Source organism: Sus scrofa, chromosome 3, assembly GCF_000003025.6.
Source record: "Sus scrofa isolate TJ Tabasco breed Duroc chromosome 3, Sscrofa11.1, whole genome shotgun sequence".
Lineage (NCBI taxonomy): Eukaryota > Metazoa > Chordata > Mammalia > Artiodactyla > Suidae > Sus > Sus scrofa.
The window spans coordinates 58231947-58252147 of record NC_010445.4 but is presented as its reverse complement, the minus strand read 5'-3'; the positions used below and the strand labels follow the sequence as shown (position 1 = coordinate 58252147).

General features: G+C 42.5%; 1 protein-coding gene across 2 annotated transcripts in view; it reads right to left on the bottom strand.

The window, feature by feature from the left end:
• Window positions 1–20201, bottom strand: part of CHMP3 (charged multivesicular body protein 3) — a 72332-nt gene that overhangs the window by 27105 nt on the left and 25026 nt on the right. For both annotated transcript variants that reach the window (XM_003354734.4, XM_013995984.2), the window contains exons 2-3: window positions 15178–15238; window positions 3573–3752 (exon numbers count right to left, since the gene is read on the bottom strand). In XM_003354734.4, coding sequence (XP_003354782.3) covers window positions 3573–3752; window positions 15178–15238 — 241 coding nt within the window. The remainder of the gene's footprint in view (window positions 1–3572; window positions 3753–15177; window positions 15239–20201) is intronic.

The window sequence follows — 20201 nt, the reverse complement described above, 5'->3', positions numbered from 1 at the left end:
TACATACTCAATATTTAAAGAGCCTAAATACATCACTTTAGGGCTGAAATAACACAGTTGTTAAAAATTAAGAAGATGTGGTACAGTTTGCCTTATTGTTTTACTTTCTCAATCCATGGATTATCTTCTTCAGTATCTGGAGAGAGAAACTGATATATTCACTACATGACATATTAAAAAACCCCACATCCAAATGCTAAAAAATGACTTTGTCTCTTGCTGAATTCCTTCTGTGAGGAAACATGAAGAACCTGAACCTCTGTGAGTCCAGGCACAGGATCCATACCATTGAGAGATGGGATTAAAATGGCAGAATAGAAGGACTGGAGCTCAACTTCTCTCCTAAAAACAACAAAATTTACAACTAAATGATGAGCAACCTTCAACCAAATGGACTGGAAACCTTAAAAAAAGATACCCTAACTCCAGAAGACAAAGAGGAGGCCACATCAAGAAGTAGGAGGGGCGACTACGCCATATAAGCAACCCCATACCTCCCAGGTGGGAAGCCCCACAGACTGGAAACTAACTGGTTCACAGAGACTCACCTACAGGAGTGAGAGTTCTGAGCCCCACGTTAAACTCCCATGGGTGGGGATCTGGCACTGGGAGAAAGAGCCCCTGGAGCATCTGGCATTGAAGGCCAGTGGGGCTTGTGCACAGGAGCTCCACGGGACTGGGGGAAATGGAGACCCCGTTCCTAAAAGGCGCATAGACTTTCACATGCACTGGATCCCAGGGCAAAGCAAAGTCTTCATAGGAATCTGGGTCACACCTGACTGCAGTTCTTGGAGGACCTCCTGGGAAAACAGGGGTGAATGTGGCTTGTTGTGAGGGAAGGACACTGGAAGCAAAGCTCTCAGCAATATTCAGCAGCTGTGCCTTTCTCTGGAGGTGGCCATTTTGGGAAAACTTGGCGCCACCCATCAGTGCTGAGAGGGCCCTGGGCAAACAACAATCCAGGTGGGATCACAGCCCTGCCCCTCAGTAAACAGGCTACCTAAGATCCCTCAGGCACACAGCTGCCTCTAATCCCATCCAGAGACAAAGCCCCACCCACCAGAGGGATTAGAATCAGCTCCACCACCAGTGGGCAGGCATCAGCCCCTCCCATCAAGAAGCCTACAGCAAGCCCCCCATACCAACTTCAGCCACAAGGGCGGCAGACACCAGAAGTAAGAGAGGCTGCAACTCTCTTATCTGTAAAAAGGTCACCACACCAAAAACCTATAAAAAGAAAGACAGAGAACTATAACTCAGATGAGGGAGAAAGGAAAAACCCCAGAAAATCAGCTAAGCCATGAGGAGATTCTCAGCCTCCAGGAAAAAGACTTTAGACTGTTGATGCTGAAGATGATGCAAGACGTTGGAAATAAACTGGAGGCAAAGATGGATAACTTACAGGAAACACTGAGCAAAGAGATACAAGATACAAAACTTAAACAAGAAGAGATGCGAAATACAATAACTGAAATAAAAAATTCACTAGAAGCAGCTAACAGCAGAATACAGGAGGCAGAATGAGTAAGTGAGGTGGAGGACAGATTGGTGGAAATTATGGATGCAGAACACAAAAAAGATTGAAAACAAATGAGAGAGTCTCAGAGAACTCTGGGACAACGTTAAACGCACCAACGTCTGTATTATAGGGGTGCCAGAAGGAGAAGAAAGAGAGAAGGGGACAGAAAAAACATTCCAAGAGATAATAGATGAAAACTTACCTCACATGGGAAAGGAACCACTCACTCAAATCCAGAAAGCACAACGAGTACCATACAAAATAAAACCAAGGAGGAATACACCGAGACACATATTAATCAAATTGACCAAAATTAAAGAGAGAAAATCTTGAAAGCAGCTAGGGAAAAGAAACAAATAACATACAAAGGAACCCCAATAAGGTTATGGGTAAATTTTCCAGCAGAAACTCTGCAGGCCAGAAGGGAGTGGCATGATATACTCAACGTGATGAAAGGAAAAAACCTCCAACCAAGATGACTTTACCCAGCAAGGCTCTCATTCAGATTTGAAGGAGAAACCAAATGTTAAAACTGAACGTAAAGGAATACTTTCAGAGCCAAATACAACCAAATAATAGATCAGGTACTCATTTGGTACTGGCTTCTGAAGTGAAACAGTCATATTATCTTTTTTTTTTTTTCTTTCTTTCTTTATAGGGCCACACCTGTGGCATATGGAAATTCCCAGGGCTAGGGTTCGATTCAGAGCTACAGCTGCCAGCCACAGCCACAGCAGATCTCAGTCACACCTGCAACCTATGCCAAACTTGGGGCAATGCCAGATCCTTAACCCACTGAGTGAGGCCAGGGATTGAACCCACATCCTCACGGATTCTAGTCAGGTTCTTAACCCACTGAGCCACAATAGGAACTCCAAGTCTTCTAACTTTTGAGCGTGATGCATCAGCATAGTACCTGACAGTTGAATATATTCTTTAGTGAAATATTTCCCTGTAGTTCCTGAGTCTAATGATCTGACAGTCATTTGTTGCCATTCTCAAAGAACTATAATTCTGAGTTAAGATTTCTTCATTTAACAGAAATTTGAGTAAGAAAAGAAACCACTGGATGCAAAATTTAACCTACACCTCAAGCTGCCAGTAGCATGCAGACAGATGCCTGTGAAAGATCATAAATGGTATTATACTGGACACTGAGAGGTAACTAAATCACGATTACTTTTATTTTAAATATTATAAAGAATCTTAAAAAATTAAATTGATAGTTCACACGTATACCGACCACCCAACACAGAGCCTACAGGTTCCTAAGACATAAGAAAGCATTAGGTTGAGAGCCAGAAATGAGGCAGAAAAGGAAGTGAGTGAAAGCCAAAGACAAATTCAGATCATTAAAATCGTGCTGGGGGTGGCTCTGAGCCTAGGGCAGAGGAAACCCTCTTCATCTTCCCTCTAAGGTGTGAGTCAACTTCTTATTTCCTAACATTTTTATTTTATTTAAAACATTGGGGAGGGCCCTTTTTATTCCTGTGACTCATCAACTCTCAGGTCAGTGTACAACACTGTTCACGTAAGGAAATACAGTCTAAATTCTAAATGAAGCACATTTAGACAGTTTTTTTTTTTTTTTTTTTTGCTTTTTAGGGGCACCCACGGCATATGGAGGTTCTCAGGCTAGGGGTCAAACTGGAGCTACAGCTGCTGGCCTATATCACAGCCACAGCAATGCCAGATCTGAACTGTGTCTAAGACCTACACCACAGGTCACGGCAACGCCGGATCTTAACCCACTGAGCAAGGCTAGGGATCGAACCCGAATCCTCACGGATGATAGTTGGATTCATTTCCGCTGTGCCATGATGGGAACTCCCTAGACAGATTTTTTTTTTTTCCATTACTTCAACAACACTGGCAAAGGAAAATGAATAACAATAAAATAAAAATGAAAGTAATTAAGTATATTTGGCATTTTTATAACACCCCAACTAAGACAATGCAAAAAATAAAAACCAGAGTTGAGACCGTTCTTCCTCCTCAAGGAAACCAGTGTTGTAAACAACAGCAAGGGCACTAGTGCTGACGAGCATCTTACCCAGCTGGTTCTTCATCCCCATGAGCACGGAGTTCATGTGCGCTTTGGATGCATAGAGCTTGCTCACGGCCTTTCTCGACCGGATCATCTCCTTGGCTAGAACCACACAGACATCCTTCTGACCCTTCTTGGCAGCATCTTTTACAGATCGTTTCACTTTTTCTTCTTCTCTTTGGATATCTAAGTTTAGCACGTAACACAAAACACACACAAAAAAATTAAGGGTAGACAAGGAAACTTACTGGTACTGAAATCTGTTTGTTTTCTTTTTTTGGCTGCCTTGTGGCATATGGATTTCCCTGCCCAGGGATCATATCCAAGCCGCAGTTGTGACCTACACTGCAGCTGTGGCAATGATCAATCCTTAACCCACTGCTCCAGGCCAGGGATCGAACCTGTGTCCCAGTGCTGCAGAGATGCTGCCGATCCCGTTGGGCCACAGCAGGATCTCCTGAAATCTGTTCTTACTGTGATCTAAATGTGTCTATTAAATAAGAAACCAGATAGGAGAATATAAACAAAATAAAAATAATCAAAGTGGTGGATATTCATTATGGCCAGAAACATCATTAAAGTAGTATAAGAATAATATAAACAAAATAAAAATAATCGAAGTGGTGGCTATTCATTATGGCCAGAAACATCATTAAAAGCAGTATAAGAGTAAACAGAAAAGTAGATCCTAGTTCACCAGACAAAATTTCAAAACAGCTTTTGCAAAAGCTTATTCTAACACTTGTTTGTACTGGTACCAAGGAACTTCAAAAATGCTGTACATGCATTCCAGAGTTTGTTCTAATAATCAATAAGTAGTATTCTCACAATTATAGGGGTACAATCTCAGTACATTAATGATTTAAAAACCCTGCAACTTACCAAAAACCTGAACATATTAAAAGTAGGATAATAACTTCAACTAGAGGTAGGATATATCTATGTTATGTGTTTTGTGAAGAGTAGAGATTTTCTTTCTACTGTGGTAAAATATATATAACATAAATATTACCATTCTAACCATTCTGAAGTGCACAGTTCAGCAGGATCAAGTACATTCGTATTATTGTGAACCATCACCACCCTCTGAACTCTCCAGAACTTTTTATGGCTTTCAAAGCTGAAAGGAGTTCCAGTCGGGGCTCAGTGGAAACGTATCTGACTAGCATCCGTGAGGACGCAGGTTTGATCCCCGGCCTCTCTCAGTGGGTTAAAGACCTGGCATTGCCATGAGCTGTGGTGTAGGTTGCGCTCTCGGCTTGGATCTGGCATGGCTGTGACTGTGGTATAGGCCAGCAGCTGCAGCTCCCATTAGACCCCTAGCCTGGGAACCTCCATATGCCATGGGTGTGGCCCTAAGAAGACAAAAGACCAAAAAAAAAAAAAAAAAAAAAAAAAAAAACCTGAAACTCAAACCCATTAAATAATAATTCCCTATTCCCTCCTCCCATCAGCCCCTGGCAAATACCATGCTACTTCCTGACTTTATGAAGTTGACTGCTCTAGGTGCCTTATATAAAAAGAATCCCACAGAATTTTTTTTGTGTGTGACTGGCTTCTTTCACTTAGCATACAGTCTTCCAGGTTCAGCCACATTGCAGCAGGTATCAGAATGCCCTACCTTGTAAAGGCTGAATATTCCATCATGTGTAGATACCAGTTTTGTTTATCTATTTGGCCACTGATGGACACCTGGGTTCCTTTTACAATTTTTAACTATTGTGAATAATGCTGCTATGGAGAAGAGTAATAAGCAAGTATCTCTTCGAGTCCCTGCTTTCAAATCACTTGTATATATACCTATATTACCACAGACTGTGTGGCTCAAATTTATTTCTCACAGTTCTGAAGGCTGGGAAGTCCAAGATCAAGGTTCTGGGTGAGAACCCACTTTCTGGTTTGCAAGTGGATGCCTTCTTGCTGTATCTTCACATGGCAGAGGCAGAGTTCATCTCGTGTGGCTCCTCTTACTAGGGTACTAATCTCATTCATAAGGGCTCCACCTTCATGACCTAATTACTGCACAAGGGCCCCACCTCCAAATACTATCACACTAGGATTAGGACTTTGACACACGAAATTTGGAACTGATGTAATGGCCCTGATGATGTCTGAATCAGATTTGGGGATACTCTTTCCTTTCCTTGAAGAATGCGGCAAGTCCAAAGCCTAAGTTTTATTGTTCTGTCCTGTCAAATCTAAGACGTCCCACAGGCTTCCTTGATTTTGACCTGGATCCATCTCCTTCAGTTCAGATGGGCAGTGACCTTGCTGGGGTAGCTGATAAAGTCCAGGGGATACACCGTACTAATCTCCTGATCAAATGGTCAGTCACACAGGTCAGCCAGGTACTTGGTGTCTTCTTCTGAACATGTGTTCTCATTTTTTTTTTGCAATATGGACAAACTGAGATTATTCCAAATCTTCTAAATTCTGGTTCCATTTTGCATAACAATTTCTTCCTCAATTCAATTCTCTCTCCTTGCATTTTACTCTAAGTAGTCAGAAAGAAACAAGCCAATCCTCCAATACTTTGCTTAGAAATCTCCTCAGCTAAACATATATATACAATTTCATTGCTTGCAAGTTCTAACTTCCACAAAATACTAGGCCCCGAACACAGTTCGTCCAAGTTCTTTGCCACTTTATCAAGAATTGCCTTTGCCACACTCCACTAGCATGTCCCTCATTTCCAGCTGAGATCTCATCAGAATGGCCTTTACCGTCCATATTGCTTCCAGCATCATGTAACATGGTTAATTATGTGTTCTCTGAGAAAATGGAGGCTTTCTCTCCAGCTCTCCTTTTTTTCCCTCAAGTCCTCACCAGAATCACCCTTAAAGGACCATTCTGGGTAAAGGAGGCTTTTGCTAGCATGCACCTTAAAACTCTTCTAGCCTCTAGCCATGAAGCTAATTTCAAAGCTGCTTCTGTATTTTATGTGTTTGTTACAACAGCACCCTTTTTCTTGGTACCAATATCTGTATTAGATCAGTCAGGTTGCTAAAATAGAATACCATATATTAGGTGGCTTAAAAAACAGGAATTTATTTCACACCGTTCTGGAAGCTGGGAAGTCCAAGATCAAGGTGCTGGCAAATTCAGTTCCTGATGAAAGTCTTTCCTCTGCAGATGGAGGCCTTCCTGTTGTCCCCTCTTGCAGGGAGGACAGAGATGATCTTGACTGTGTCTTTTCTGATCAGAGCACTAATCTTGTTCACGAGGCTCCACCTTCATGGCCTGATCACCTCCTAAAAGCTCTCCCCTCCACCCCAAAATGCCTTCACATTGAAGGTGTGGGCTTCAACACATCAATTTGGGAGGGACACAAACATTCAGCCTGTAGCAATACTCAATTGCTGGATCACATGGTAATTCTCTTTAACTTTCTGAGGAACAGTCATCTGTGTTCCACGCACCATTTTACATTCCTACCAACAGTGATCAGTGGTTCTGATTTCTCTATGTCCTTTGCCAACATGTGTTATGTTTTGTTTTGTTTGGATTGACAGCAGATATCCTAAGGGGTATAAGGTCACTGTGATTTTGATTTGTATTTCTCTAATCATCGGTGATGTTGAGCATCTTTTTATGTTTACTAACCACTGGAATACCTTCTTTGAAGAAGTATTCTGTAGACTTGAAAGTCTATTCAAATCCTTTGACCGGTTTTGAATAGGGCTTTAAGTTGCTGAGTTTTAGGAGTTTACAATTCTATATATATTCTAAATATTCTTTATCAGATATATGACAGGCAAATATTTTCTCCCAATTTATGGGTTGCCTTTTTACTCTGTTCTTTTTACTGTGCCTTTGAGAACATTTTTAATTTTCATGAAGTCTATGTTGTCTATTATACATTTTTGTTGCTTGTGGCTTTACGGTCATATCCAAGAAATCGCTGCCAAATTCAAAGTCACGAAGATTTTGTCCTTTTTTTGCCTAGGGGTTTTCTTTTGGTCTTTTTTTTTGCCATTTCTTGGGCCACTCCCGTGGCATGTGGAGTTTCCCAGGCTAAGGGTCAAATCGGAGATGTAGCCACTGGCCTATACCAGAGCCACAGTAATGGCGGGATCCGAGGCGTGTCTGCGACCCACAGCACAGCTCATGGCAACACCGGATCCTTAACCCACTGAGCAAGGGCAGGGAGCAAACCCGCAACCTCATGGTTCCTAGTCGGATTTGTTAACCACTGCGCCATGACAGGAACTTCTTGCCTAGGGGTTTTCTAGTTTATGTTTTCCATTTAGGTCTCTGATCCATTTTTTTTTTTTTTTTTGGTCTGGTTCCGGGGCCGCACCCACGGCACATGGAGGTTCCCAGGCTAGGAGGTTCCCAGTCTAATCGGAGCTGCAGCCGCCAGCCTACGCCACAGCTACAGCAACTTGGGATCTGAGCCGCGTCTGCAACCTACACCACAGCTCACGGCAATGCTGGATCTTCAACCCACTGAGCAAGGCCAGGGATCAAACCTGCAACCTCATGGTTCCTAGTTGGATTCGTTAACCACTGTGCCACAACAGGAACTCATCCATTTTTTAATTAATTTCCATATATGGTTTTAGGTAAGGGTCCGGTCATCCTTTTACATGTGGAAATCCAGTTTATACAGCCTTTTCAATACATTTATTGAAAAGGCCACCTTCTCATTGAATGGTCTTGGCACCCTGTTGGAAATCACTGGACCGTAATGTGTGAGGGTTTTATTTCTGGGCGATCTACTCTCTTTCATTGGTCTTTATGACTGTCTTCATGGCAGTAGCATAATGGTTTTATTTAGGCAGTTTTGTAGAAAGACTTTTTCTTACAGGTTTTTTTTTGAGATATAATTAACATACAGCACTGAATAAATGTTAAGGTATACAGCATGATGACTTACATACACCATGAAATGATGATCACAGTAAGTTTAGTGAATATTCATCTTCTCATATAGATACAGAATAAAAGGTGACACAGAATAGTATTTCATCCCGGTGATAAGAACTCTTAGGATTTACTCTCTTAACAACTTTCATATATAACATAGCATATATAACATAGTTAATTATATTTATTCTCATATATTACATTGTTAGTATTTATTTATCTTATACTGGAAGTTTCTACCTTTCAACCACCTTCATCCAATTCCCACTCCTGGTAAACCCCACCTCTGGTGACCATAAGACTGATTTCTTTTTCTATGAATTTGTGGTTTTTTTGAACTGTAATTGACCTACGATAGTTCTGGTACACAACACAGTGGTTTGATATTACAAAACAATCACCTCAAGGTGATCATTAGTTACTGTCTGTCACTGTACAAAGATATTATTTTTACTTCTTTTAGGGCTGCACTTGTGGCATATGGAGATTCCCAGGCTGGGGGTCTAATCTGAGCTGTACCTGTCAGCCTACGCCACAGCCACAGCAACGCAGGATCCAAGCCGCATCTGCAACCTACACCACAGCTCAAGACAACGCCAGATTCTTAAGGTCAGGGATTGAGCCTGTGTCCTCATGGGTGCTAGTCAGATTCGTTAACCACTGAGCCACAACGGGAACTCCTATTATTATTGACTATATTCCCACTCTGTACATTTCATGCATGTGACTCATCTGTTTTGAAACTGGGAGTTTGTGCTTCTTAATCTATCTCACTCATCCCCCCAGGTGACCACCTGTTTGTTCTCTGTATCAATAATTGTTTTGTTATGCTGATTTGTTTTGTTTTATAGATTCTACATATAAATGAAATCATATGGTATTTTCTTTGTCTTATTTCACTTGGCATAACAGCCTATAGGTTAATCCATGATCCTTTGAAATGTATTGCTGAATTTGGTTTGCCAATTTTTTTTTTGGGGGGGGGCACAGTTGCAGCATATAAAAGTTCCCAGGCTAGGGGTCTAATCAATGCTACAATTGCCAGCCACAGCCACAGCAATGAGGGGTCTGAGCCACATCTGCAACCTACACTACAGCTCACAGCAACACTGGATCCTTAATCGAATGAGTGTGGCCAGGGATCGAACCTGCATCCTCATGGATACTAGTCAGGTTTGTTTCCACTGAGCCATAACAGGAACTCTGGTTTGCTAAATTTGTTGAGAAATTTTGCATCTATATTCATCAGTAATATTGGCCTTTAGTTTTCTTTTCTAGGATATCTTTTTCTGCTTTGGATATTAGGTTGATGCTGGCCTCTTAGAATGAGTTTGGAAATGTTTTTTCCTCTTCAAATTACTGAAATAGATTGAGAAGGGCAGATGCGCACTCTACTTTGGATACTTGGTAGCATTCAACCACAAAACTGTCTGATCCCGAACTTTTATTTGTTGGGAGTTGTTTTATTACTGCTTCAGTTTTCATCACCAGTAATTGGTCTGTTTATGTTTTCTATTTCTTCCTGATTCAGTCTTGGAAGACTGAACATTTCTAAGAATTTACCAATTTCTTTTTAAGTTGTCCATAGTACTCTGCTACAATTCTCTGTAGTTCTGTGGTGTCAGTTTTAAATTCCTCTTTATCATTTTTTTTTTTGCCATTGTTGTGTTTCCATTTTCATTTGTCTGCAGGTATTTTCTGATATCCTCTTTGAGTTTTCAATAACCCACAGCTTTTTCATAGCACACTGTTTAGTCTCCATGTGTTTGTTATGTTTTGCAGGGTTTTTTTTTTTTCCCCTTATAGTTTATTTCTCATAGCATTGCATTCTCATAGCATTGTGGCTAGAAAAGATGGGTGATTTTTTTTATCTTGTTTTGTGGCCTACCATGTGATTTATCCTTGAGAATGTCACATGTGCACTTGAAAAGAATATGTACTTTGCTGCTTTTGGATGGAGTGGTCTGTATATATCTATTAAGTTTTGAAACAGAGATGTATGACTCTCCAATTTTGCTGTTGCTATTATTGTTTTTTCAAGATTGCTTTGGCTCTCTCAAGTCCCTTGAGATTCCATGTGAAATTTAAGATAATTTTTTCCATTTATACAAAAAAGATTATTAAGATTTTCATAGGGGTTGTAATAAATCTGTAGATCACACAAGGTGCTATGACATCTTCACTATTAAGTATACTCAGTCATAAAAAAGAACAAAATAATGCCATTTGCAGCAACATGGCTGTAACTTAGAGATTCTCCTAGTAAGTGAGGAAAGAGAAATATACTATATGATATCATTTAAAATATGGCATAAATGAACTTATCTACAAAACAGAAACAGATTCACAGTCACAGAGAACAGACCTGTGGTTGCCAAGAAGGAGGAGGAAGTGGGGAGGGAGTGGATGGACTGGGAGTTTGGGGTTAGCAGATGCAAATTATTACATTTAGAATGGATAAGTAATGAGGTCCTGCTGTACAGCACAGGAAACGATATACAATCTCTTGGGATAGAACACGATGGAACAGAATATGAGAACGAGAATGTATGTGTGTGACTGGGTCACCCTGCCATACAGCAGAAATCGACAGAGCATTGTAATTAAACTATACTTTAATTTCAAAGTGTATCAACAATATTAAATACTCCGATCCATGAATATAGGGTGTCCTTCCATGTGTTTGTGTCTTTCCTTCAGCAATGTTTTATAGTTTTCATTGTACAACTCTTTCTCCTTGGCTAGTTAATTCTTAAATATTTTATCTTATTTTTAGTACTATTTTAAAAGGCACTATTTTAATTTCCTTTTCCTACTGTTCAATGTTAGCATATAGAATAATGCAATTGGTTTTTGTTTTGTATCTTGCTACTGAATTCATTTAGTATTATTATTATTTTTTTATCTTTTTGGGGCCACACCCATGGCATATGGAAGTTCCCAGGCCACACCCATGGCATATGGAAGTTCCCAGGCAAGGGATCGAATAAGAGCTATGGCTGCTGGCCTATGCCACAGCCACAGCAATGTGGGCTTTGTACTGTGTCTGTGACCTACACCGCAGCTCATAGCAACGCCCTTTAACTCACTGAGCGAGGCCAGGGATCAAACCTGTGTCCTCATAGATACTACTCGGGTTCCTTCACCACTGAGCCACGATGGGAACTCCTATTTCCTGATTTTTCTCTTGATTTTGTGTCATAACTTTCTTGCTTCTTACTAGTAATTTCTCATAGGATGCTGGACACTTGAAATGCTTCATTTTTGGATGTCTGTATTTTTTGGTCTTCCTCTATAAAGTGTTCAGCTTATTTTGGCAACTCAGTTTGAAGATTTCTTTTTAAGCTTTGTTGGTATAGGCTTATGGTAGCCTTTATTTAGGAATACTTTCACCCGAAAACCAGGCATGACCCTTCTGGGGTCCCAGACATTCAACAAAGTCTCTTTTCTGGGTCTGTTCAGAACTCTACCACCTCTCAATCCTTTGTTAGCTCTGGGAACTCTTTAGCTTATAGCTTCCTAGTAATTGTTCTATTTCCAGTAATTGCTCTTTGCCCAGCCTCTTGAAATCTCATTCCAGGTATCCAGAGTTCAGTACTCATCTAAAGACTGAATGGGACCCCATGCAGATATTTAGTGCTCTTGCTCTGGATACTGCCCTTGTTCTGCTATTCTGCTCCACAAATTCCAGCCGCTGCAGCCTCCCTGAACCTGTCTCCTCAATTCAGTGAGACCACCATGCTCTCCTCGGAATAGCTTTCCACATGCTGTGACCCAGAAAGCTTCTCCAGGCAGAAAAACAAGGAACATATTAGGGCTCTGTCCTTTTCTTTCCCTTCTCTCAGTGAGCAAAGTCCTCCACAGATAATTATCCAATGTTTGAAAACAGATGTTTCATAGCTTCTGTCCAGTTTTTTCTTTATTTACAGTGGGAGTTCAAGTTCAACTCCAGAACCATTACTCCATCATGGGTATAAATGTAGTAACTCAAATTCTTTGTTTTTTGTTTGTTTGTTTGTTTAAGGCTGTACCAGCAGCATATGGAAGTTACCAGGCTAGGGGTCCAATTGGAGATGTAGCCACCAGCCTATGCCACAGCCACAGCAATGTGAGATCTGAGCCACGTCTGCAACCTACACCACCACAGCTCATGGCAAAGCTAGATCCTTAACCCACTGAGCAAGGCCAGGGATCGAACCTGTGTCCTCATGGATACTACTAGTAGTGTTCGTTAACTGCTGAACCATGAAGAGAACTCCTGTTTTTAATATTTAATTTGTAAATATTTTATTTAAAATTTTTTATTACAATATAAGTTACAGGTGTACAAAATGGTGATTCACAATTTTTTTTTTTTTTGGTCTTTTTGTCTTTTTGCTGTTGTTGTTGTTGTTGCTATTTCTTGGGCTGCTCCCGCGGCATATGGAGATTCCCAGGCTAGGGGTTGAATCGGAGCTGTAGCTACCGGCCTACGCCAGAGCCACAGCAACGCGGGATCCGAGCCGTGTCTGCAAACTACACCACAGCTCACGGCAACGCCGGATCGTTAACCCACTGAGCAAGGGCAGGGACCGAACCCGCAACCTCATGGTTCCTAGTCGGATTCGTTAACCACTGCGTCACGACGGGAACTCCTCACAATTTTTTTTTTTGTCTTTTTGGGCCACACCTGGGGCACATGGAGGTTCAAGGCTAGGGATCCAATCGGATCTGTAGCAGCTAGCCTATGCAAGAGCCAGAGCAATTCAGGATGCAAGCTGAGTCTGCAACCTACACCACAGCTCACAGCAACGCCAGATCCTTAACCTATTGAGTGAGGCCAGGGTTGAACCTCCATCCTCATGGATGCTAGTCAGATTCGTTAATTGATGGAACTCCTGTAGTTATTTTATTCCTAATTGTTTGTACCTCTTATTCCTCTATCTCTATATTGTATTCTAATGCTTTTTTAAAAAGGATATTAATTTTTCTCCAATCATAGAAGTGTTAAAAATCATAAAAATTTTCAACATGACTATTTCTCTATAAGTCACTCTAATTTTAAGTAATACTCAAAAAAAATCAATTTTATGTAGAAATACATTTTGGAGTTCCCTTCATGGCTCAGTGGAAACGAATCTGACTAGGATCCAGGAGGACGCAGGTTTGATCCCTGGCCTCCCTAAGTGGATTAAGGATCTGGTGTTGCTGTGAGCTGTGGGATAGGTCACAGATGTGGCTCAGATCTCCTGTTGCTGTGACAGTGTGGCTACAGCTCCGATTCGACCACTAGCCTGGGAACCTCCATATGCCGGAAGTGCGCCCTAAAATGACCCCCCCCCAAAAAAAAAGAAGAAAAAAAGAAAGAAACACATTTTGCTCAATTTTCAGCCATGTTAAGATAAACAACTACAGAAGAAAGAACTGTATTCCTGGAGTTCCCGTCATGGCACAGCAGAACCCAATCCGACTAGAAACTATGAGGTTGCAGGTTCGATCCCTGGCCTCACTCAGTGGGTTAAGGATCTGGTTTTGCCATGAGCTGTGGTGTAGGTTGCAAATGAAGCTCGGATCTGATGTTGCTGTGGCTGTGGTGTAGGCTAGGAGCTGTAGCTCTGATTATACCCCTAGCCTGGGAACCTCCACATGCCCAGGGTGCAGCCCTAAAAAAAAAAAAAAAACCACCAAAAACAAAAACTGCATTCCTTACATACATACTGAATTCCATAAAACCATTTCTTCATAAGCAGGAAGATGAGTCTAGTTATTTTTTTTATGGCTTATAACAACAAAAATTTATTTATTTATTTGTCTTTTTGCCTTTTCTAGGGCCGCTCCCACAGCATATGGAGGTTCCCAGGCTAGGGGTCAAATCGGAGCTGTAGCCACCAGCCTACGCCACAGCCACAACAACGTGGGATCCGAGCCATGTCTGCAACCTATACCACAGTGCATGGCAACGCTGGATCCTTAACCCACTGAGCAAGGCCAGGGATCAAACCTGCAACCTCATGGTTCCTAGTCAGATTCGTTAACTACTGCACCACAATGGGAACTCCTAAAAATTTATTCTTTAATTCTGGTGATCACAAGTCTAAAACTGAGGTGTTGGAGGGAAAGGCTGCATTCTGGAAGCTTTAGGGCAGAATCCACTTCCTTGCCGTTTCTAGTTTTCTAGAGGTCAACTGCGTTCTTTGGCTTGTGGCTTCATCCTCCATCTTCAAATTACATCAAACATTTGGTTCTGTGGTCATATCTCATTTTCTTTCATTTTTTTCTCAACATCTTGCCTCCTTCTTATAAGTACTCTTATGATTACACTTAGTCCACTGAGATAACCCAGGATAATCTCCCCACCTCAAGATCTTTAACCAAATCTCTAAGTTCCCTCTGCCATGTAAGATAACACATCCACAGGTTCTGGGGATTAGGACATGGAAATCTTTGGGAGGCCATTCTTCTATCTATCCCAGTCTATGAGCACCTGCTTTGTTTCCAACACTAAACTGGTCTCTAGGAAATCAGAGATAAATGAATACAGCCGCCATCAATAGCCAAATTCTGGGTCAGAGGAAAGATTTAGTTATTATAAAATGTAAAGTTTCTTTGTGTTCATTATATCTTGTTTTTCTTATATTAATTAGAAAGCAAAATAATTAGGATAGCTAAAAATAATATAAGCTATGTTTTATAAATGTAGATGCAGTCTATTTTATGCAAAATTGAACAAGAGGATAAAGACTAGGAAACAAAAATAATTTACCTCTTATTTGCCTGTCAACAACTCTCATTTCCTTTCTTATTTTCAATGACCATTCATTGACCTAGGAAAAAGTTCAGAAAAGGAATTATAATAAGCCAATACCCCCAATTCACATATTTTTAAGAATTTTCAATTAATTCTACATTTATTCCAGACACAATCTAGAAAGAAAATAAACCCATTTTGAAAGAACGAACTTCAGGGCCAAATTCTAATTTTTTTTCATCTTTTTTATTCACAGTACACAGAAGTCTCAAACTATCAGATTCCTGTCTGAAGATTATATGAAACACTTAATACAAGATCTGAGAGTGTTCAGTGTCCTGCAGGTATATAAAGATTTTTCAGGAGTTCCCGAAAACGATTCGGACTAGGAACCATGAGGTTGTGGGTTCGATCCCTGGCCTTGATCAGTGGATTAAGGATCTGGAGTTGCCGCAAGCTGCAGTTGTAGGCTGCAGATGCAGCTCGGATCCAGAGTTGCTGTGGCTGTGGCGTGGGCTGGCAGCTGCAGCTCCAATTCTACTCCTAGCCTGAGAACTTCCATATGCAGCAGATGATAGAAAAAAGCTGTAAAAAGAAAACAAAAACAAACAAACCAAAAAACAATGTTTCTCATCACTTGAGTCTAAGAAAATATAATAGGGCTTTCTTCTGGTTGAGGTGCCTCACAATGAGGATCTTTTCTACACCTGCAGCCATGCCAAGTTGGTACAGGTCTCTGGATAAAAGTAGATGGCCATAGCCATGGCACACTACAAATAGGGGAACAGTCTCATTAGGTGAATGGGTTACCCCCAGAGAAGAGCTGATTGTGCTCAGGCGAAACATGGCTGCAATAAAAGCTACTGGCACCAGTTCTGCTACTGGGTAAGCAGCAATTAGCTGGCATGGACCTCTGTGTCCATCAGAAGGGTGTCCACACAGTCCACCCAGATTTTTGCAATCCATCAGCCCACCTCCAAAGCCCTGGTGTCCTATTACCAGATATATGTGGATAGGCTTCTAAGGAGGAGGCCAAAAACATCCTCTTCCAGTTATGACTGGACACTGCTAGTAGATGATCCCTGTATCTGCAAATTCAAAAGTGTGGAGACCCTGGTACCTTCAATTGCTATAAAAAATCCTACCAATAAGCCCATCATGAAGATCAGGGTTCACCTTTATAATAAACAATGGTTGTGGGATTTAAGGTAAAAAAATAAAATAAAACAGGAATAGAATTGATGCTGAACACTTTAGCATTCATTGATAGATACAGGAACTAAAGGGCATTAAAAAATTTGTATCCTTAACATGTATTTCCAATAAACTTCACATTTAGTGACAATTTAAAATCATTATGTGTAAAATATTATGTAACAACTATAACGTCACCCAGATGAAATATTAAAGCACTTAAAATGCACATACCATACAACTTGTTTATCCATTCATCCAATGACGGACCTTGGGGCTGTTTCCATTTTTTGTTTACTCTGAATAGTGCTGCTATGCATACAAGTATTTGTTTGAATACCTATTTTCAATTCTTTTGGGTATCTATCTAGGGGTGGAATTGCTGGGTCATATGATAATTCTATTTCATATTTCTGAGGAACTCCAAAACTCTTTCAAAGGGGCTTCACCATTTTACAGTCCCACAAGCAATGTACAAGGACTCCTATTTCTCTACATTCTTGTCAACACTTCTTGTCTTCCAATTTTTTTATTATGGCCAATCTGTTGGATCTGGTAAAATAGTATCTCACTGCAGTTTTGATTTGAATTTAAATGGCTACCCCACAGCATATTGAGATTCCTGGGCCAGGGACTGAATCCAAGCCATAGCTGTGACCTACACCACAGCTGCAGCAATGCCAGGTCCTTAATCCACTGCAACGGGCCTGGGATTGAACCCTCACCTGTGCCACAGTGGGAACACCAAATGATTTGCATTTTCTTCTTTTCTTTTGCTTTTTAGTGTCACACCCACGGCATATGGAAGTTCCCAGGCTAGAGGCTGAATGGGAGCTGTAGCCGCCAGCCTGCACCACAGCCACAGCAACTTGGGATCCAAGCCACATCTGTGACCTACACCACAGCTTATGGCAACACCAGATCCTTGACCCACTGAGCGGGGCTGGGGATCGAACCAGTGTCCTTATAGATACTAGTTGGGTTCCTTTCCACTCCTGCATTTTCTTAATGACCAGTAAAGTTGAATCTTTCCATGTGCTTATTGGCCATTTATATAACTCCTTTTGGAGAAATGTCTATTGATGTCTTCTACTCAATTTTCAGTTGTTTTTTTATTGTTGAGTTGTATGAGTTCTTTATATATTCTGACAGCAGACCCTTATCAAATATAATTTGCAAATATTTTTCTCCCATTTACAGGTTTTACTTTCTTGGTAATATCCTCTGATGCACAAAAGCTTTTAATTTTGATGAATTCCAATTATCTATGTTATCTTTTGTTGCTTTTGCTTTTGGTGTCATAGTTGATAGGTTCCCAGGAAAATGGTGACAGGAACCACCCCCCCCACACACACACACACTGCACGGAAGGTGGCTGTTCACCTTGGAGACCTGCTGTGGACATGGGTAGGGCCCGTGCAAAATTTACACCCTCTCCCAGAATGTGGAGGCTCAAGTTGGGCAGCAAGAAACAATAGCCAGCAGAAAACAATTGCCTGCATAGATTAACCACCTATAATAATTAACTGCCCTGTGTCATGGGACTCGACCCCTTACCCCTCCCTTGACCTTCCTCCGTCCTCCTTCTTCATTGTTCCCACTCTAAGTTCCCGCCATAAACCCCCAGCACAGATCCATTATAAGCCTAACACCTCCAAGCAATCACTGGCACCATCTTGAGCTCAGTCCATCTGCCTTGGATGCCTTAATAAGTCTCTCTTGCTTTACTCACTTGGCCTTTCAAGTTCCTCCCTTTGCAAACCTAACATCTGGTGCTGAAGCCTGGGAGGGAATGGCGAGGGAATAGCGAGGGAATAGGGAGCCAGTCATCGGGGCCCCAAATCCCTGAGTTTGCAACCCAGGGAGCAGCAGGCAGTGGCTAACCTCTGGATCCCACCCAGGTTTGTTCTCTGACTTAGGCTCTTTCCCCCCCAAACCCTCTTGAACCCAGCCAGGGAGGAACGGTGAATCAGAACTTTGCCTTTCTATTACTGACTCTGCATCCAACACCGGCTTCCTAATTCTCGGGGGAGTAATTGCCACCTTTCCGGGTCTTCTGTCAGCATGGCCCCTGGGCCCCAGTTCTTCTGACACAGGGTGCAACCCTCTCAGACAAACCTAGCACTAGGTCAGAGGACTCCACGTCCACTCGGTCCCAGTTCCTCTGATCTGGGGATGCCCACATCAGAGGACCACCTCTCTCTCCCTCTCTCCCTCTCTCCCTCTCTCCCCTCTCCCCCCCCCCCCCCCCCCCCCCCCCCCCCCCCCCCCCCCCTCCCTCCCTCTCTCCCTCTCTCCCTCTCTCCCTCTCTCCCTCTCTCCCTCTCTCTCTCTCTCTCTCTCTCTCAGGTCTACTATTCAGACCTGGCAGATGCCCAGCCTGAGGAGTGGCACTCCCAAAGGTGGTCCCTTACTGATCCTCCATCCCCTCTTAGTCCTCTTTTTCCTTCTCATCATGGGGAACACTTCCTCCACTCCTCCGGGAACACGCCTCTTAGGAAATTCAGATACTCCTGGACTAAGAGGAGACATTAAGTCCAAGCGTCTTAAGTTTGTAATACCGCTTGGTCTCAATGGCCCCAAAACAGCACTTACGATTTTAATAGCTTACATGACCTTGATAACTTTTGTCACTGTAACAGCAAGTGGCCTGAAGTTGCCTTCTTTACCCTCTGCTCCCGACCCTCCTTCTGCCCTTCTGGCTCCACTTCAAAGTCTTCTCCTTCATTCAAAATATTCACAGCCGCCTCCCTCTGACTCTGATGCCTCATCCTTTGATCCTGCAGGTCATCATCCTCCCCATATAACCCCCTCTCAGCCGCCAGCTCTCCCACCAGCTCACCATCTTCCTCCTTTCCACCCTCAGCTTCCTCAGCTCCTCCTGATCCTAATCCAGATCCTAACCCCTTTTTTCTCCCCTCCTCATACCCAGTCCCGGACCCGACCTCCTGCCTCCAAAGACACCTCCCAACCGGCTCCTTTACCACCTTCACCAGAAGCTGCAGGAGCTGAAGGGGTTATCCGGGTCCATGTCCCCTTCTCCAGGTCCAACCTCTTTCAAAGTGAAAAGAGACGGCTCCTTCTCTTCTGACCCCTCCACCTCCATTAAGGAATCTGAATATCTCACCCAGTCCTATGACCTTACCTGGCTTGAAGTCTGTATCATCTCATCCTCCACCCTCTTCCAGAAGGAAAAGAAAGGGTCTGGTTGGCTGCTCAGGCCCACGCTGACCACCTCCAGTGGCAAGATAACCACCAGCCAGTCGGGGCAGCAGCCCCCAGACAGGACCCAAACTGGGACGATCACGTACATTCCCCCCCACCTCCCAAAGCCGAAGACACTGTCACAGAGCAACCTGCCTCATAGCAGGGCTCCGAAAAGTGACATACAGAGCTGTTAACTATGAAAAACCGAAGGAAATTCGTCACGGCTCAGATGAAAAGCCTGTCCTCTTTCTTTCCACTTCACGGAGGCTCTCCAAAAATATATAAATTTAGACCCTTCTTGAGTAGAAGGAAGACTTTTCTTAGACACTCCGTCACTCAATCTGCACCTGACACAAGACACAAACTACACAAGTGGGAGGAGGGCCCTCAAACCCCACAATGGGATCGCTTGAGCCTCGCCTTCAAAGTCTAATAATTGGGGTGAAGAGGCTGAAAGCCAAAATCAGGCTAAACACCAAACGCTAGCAACTGCCATTCAGGGCTCCCAAAAAATACAGGCTCCCTCACAAGGACAACAGCTGTAAGGCCCCTCCAGGCCCATGTTACAGGTGCAGCAAGCAGGCCACTGGGCCAAGGCCTGCCCTGACTCTCGCTCTCCCCCAGGCCCTTGTCCACAG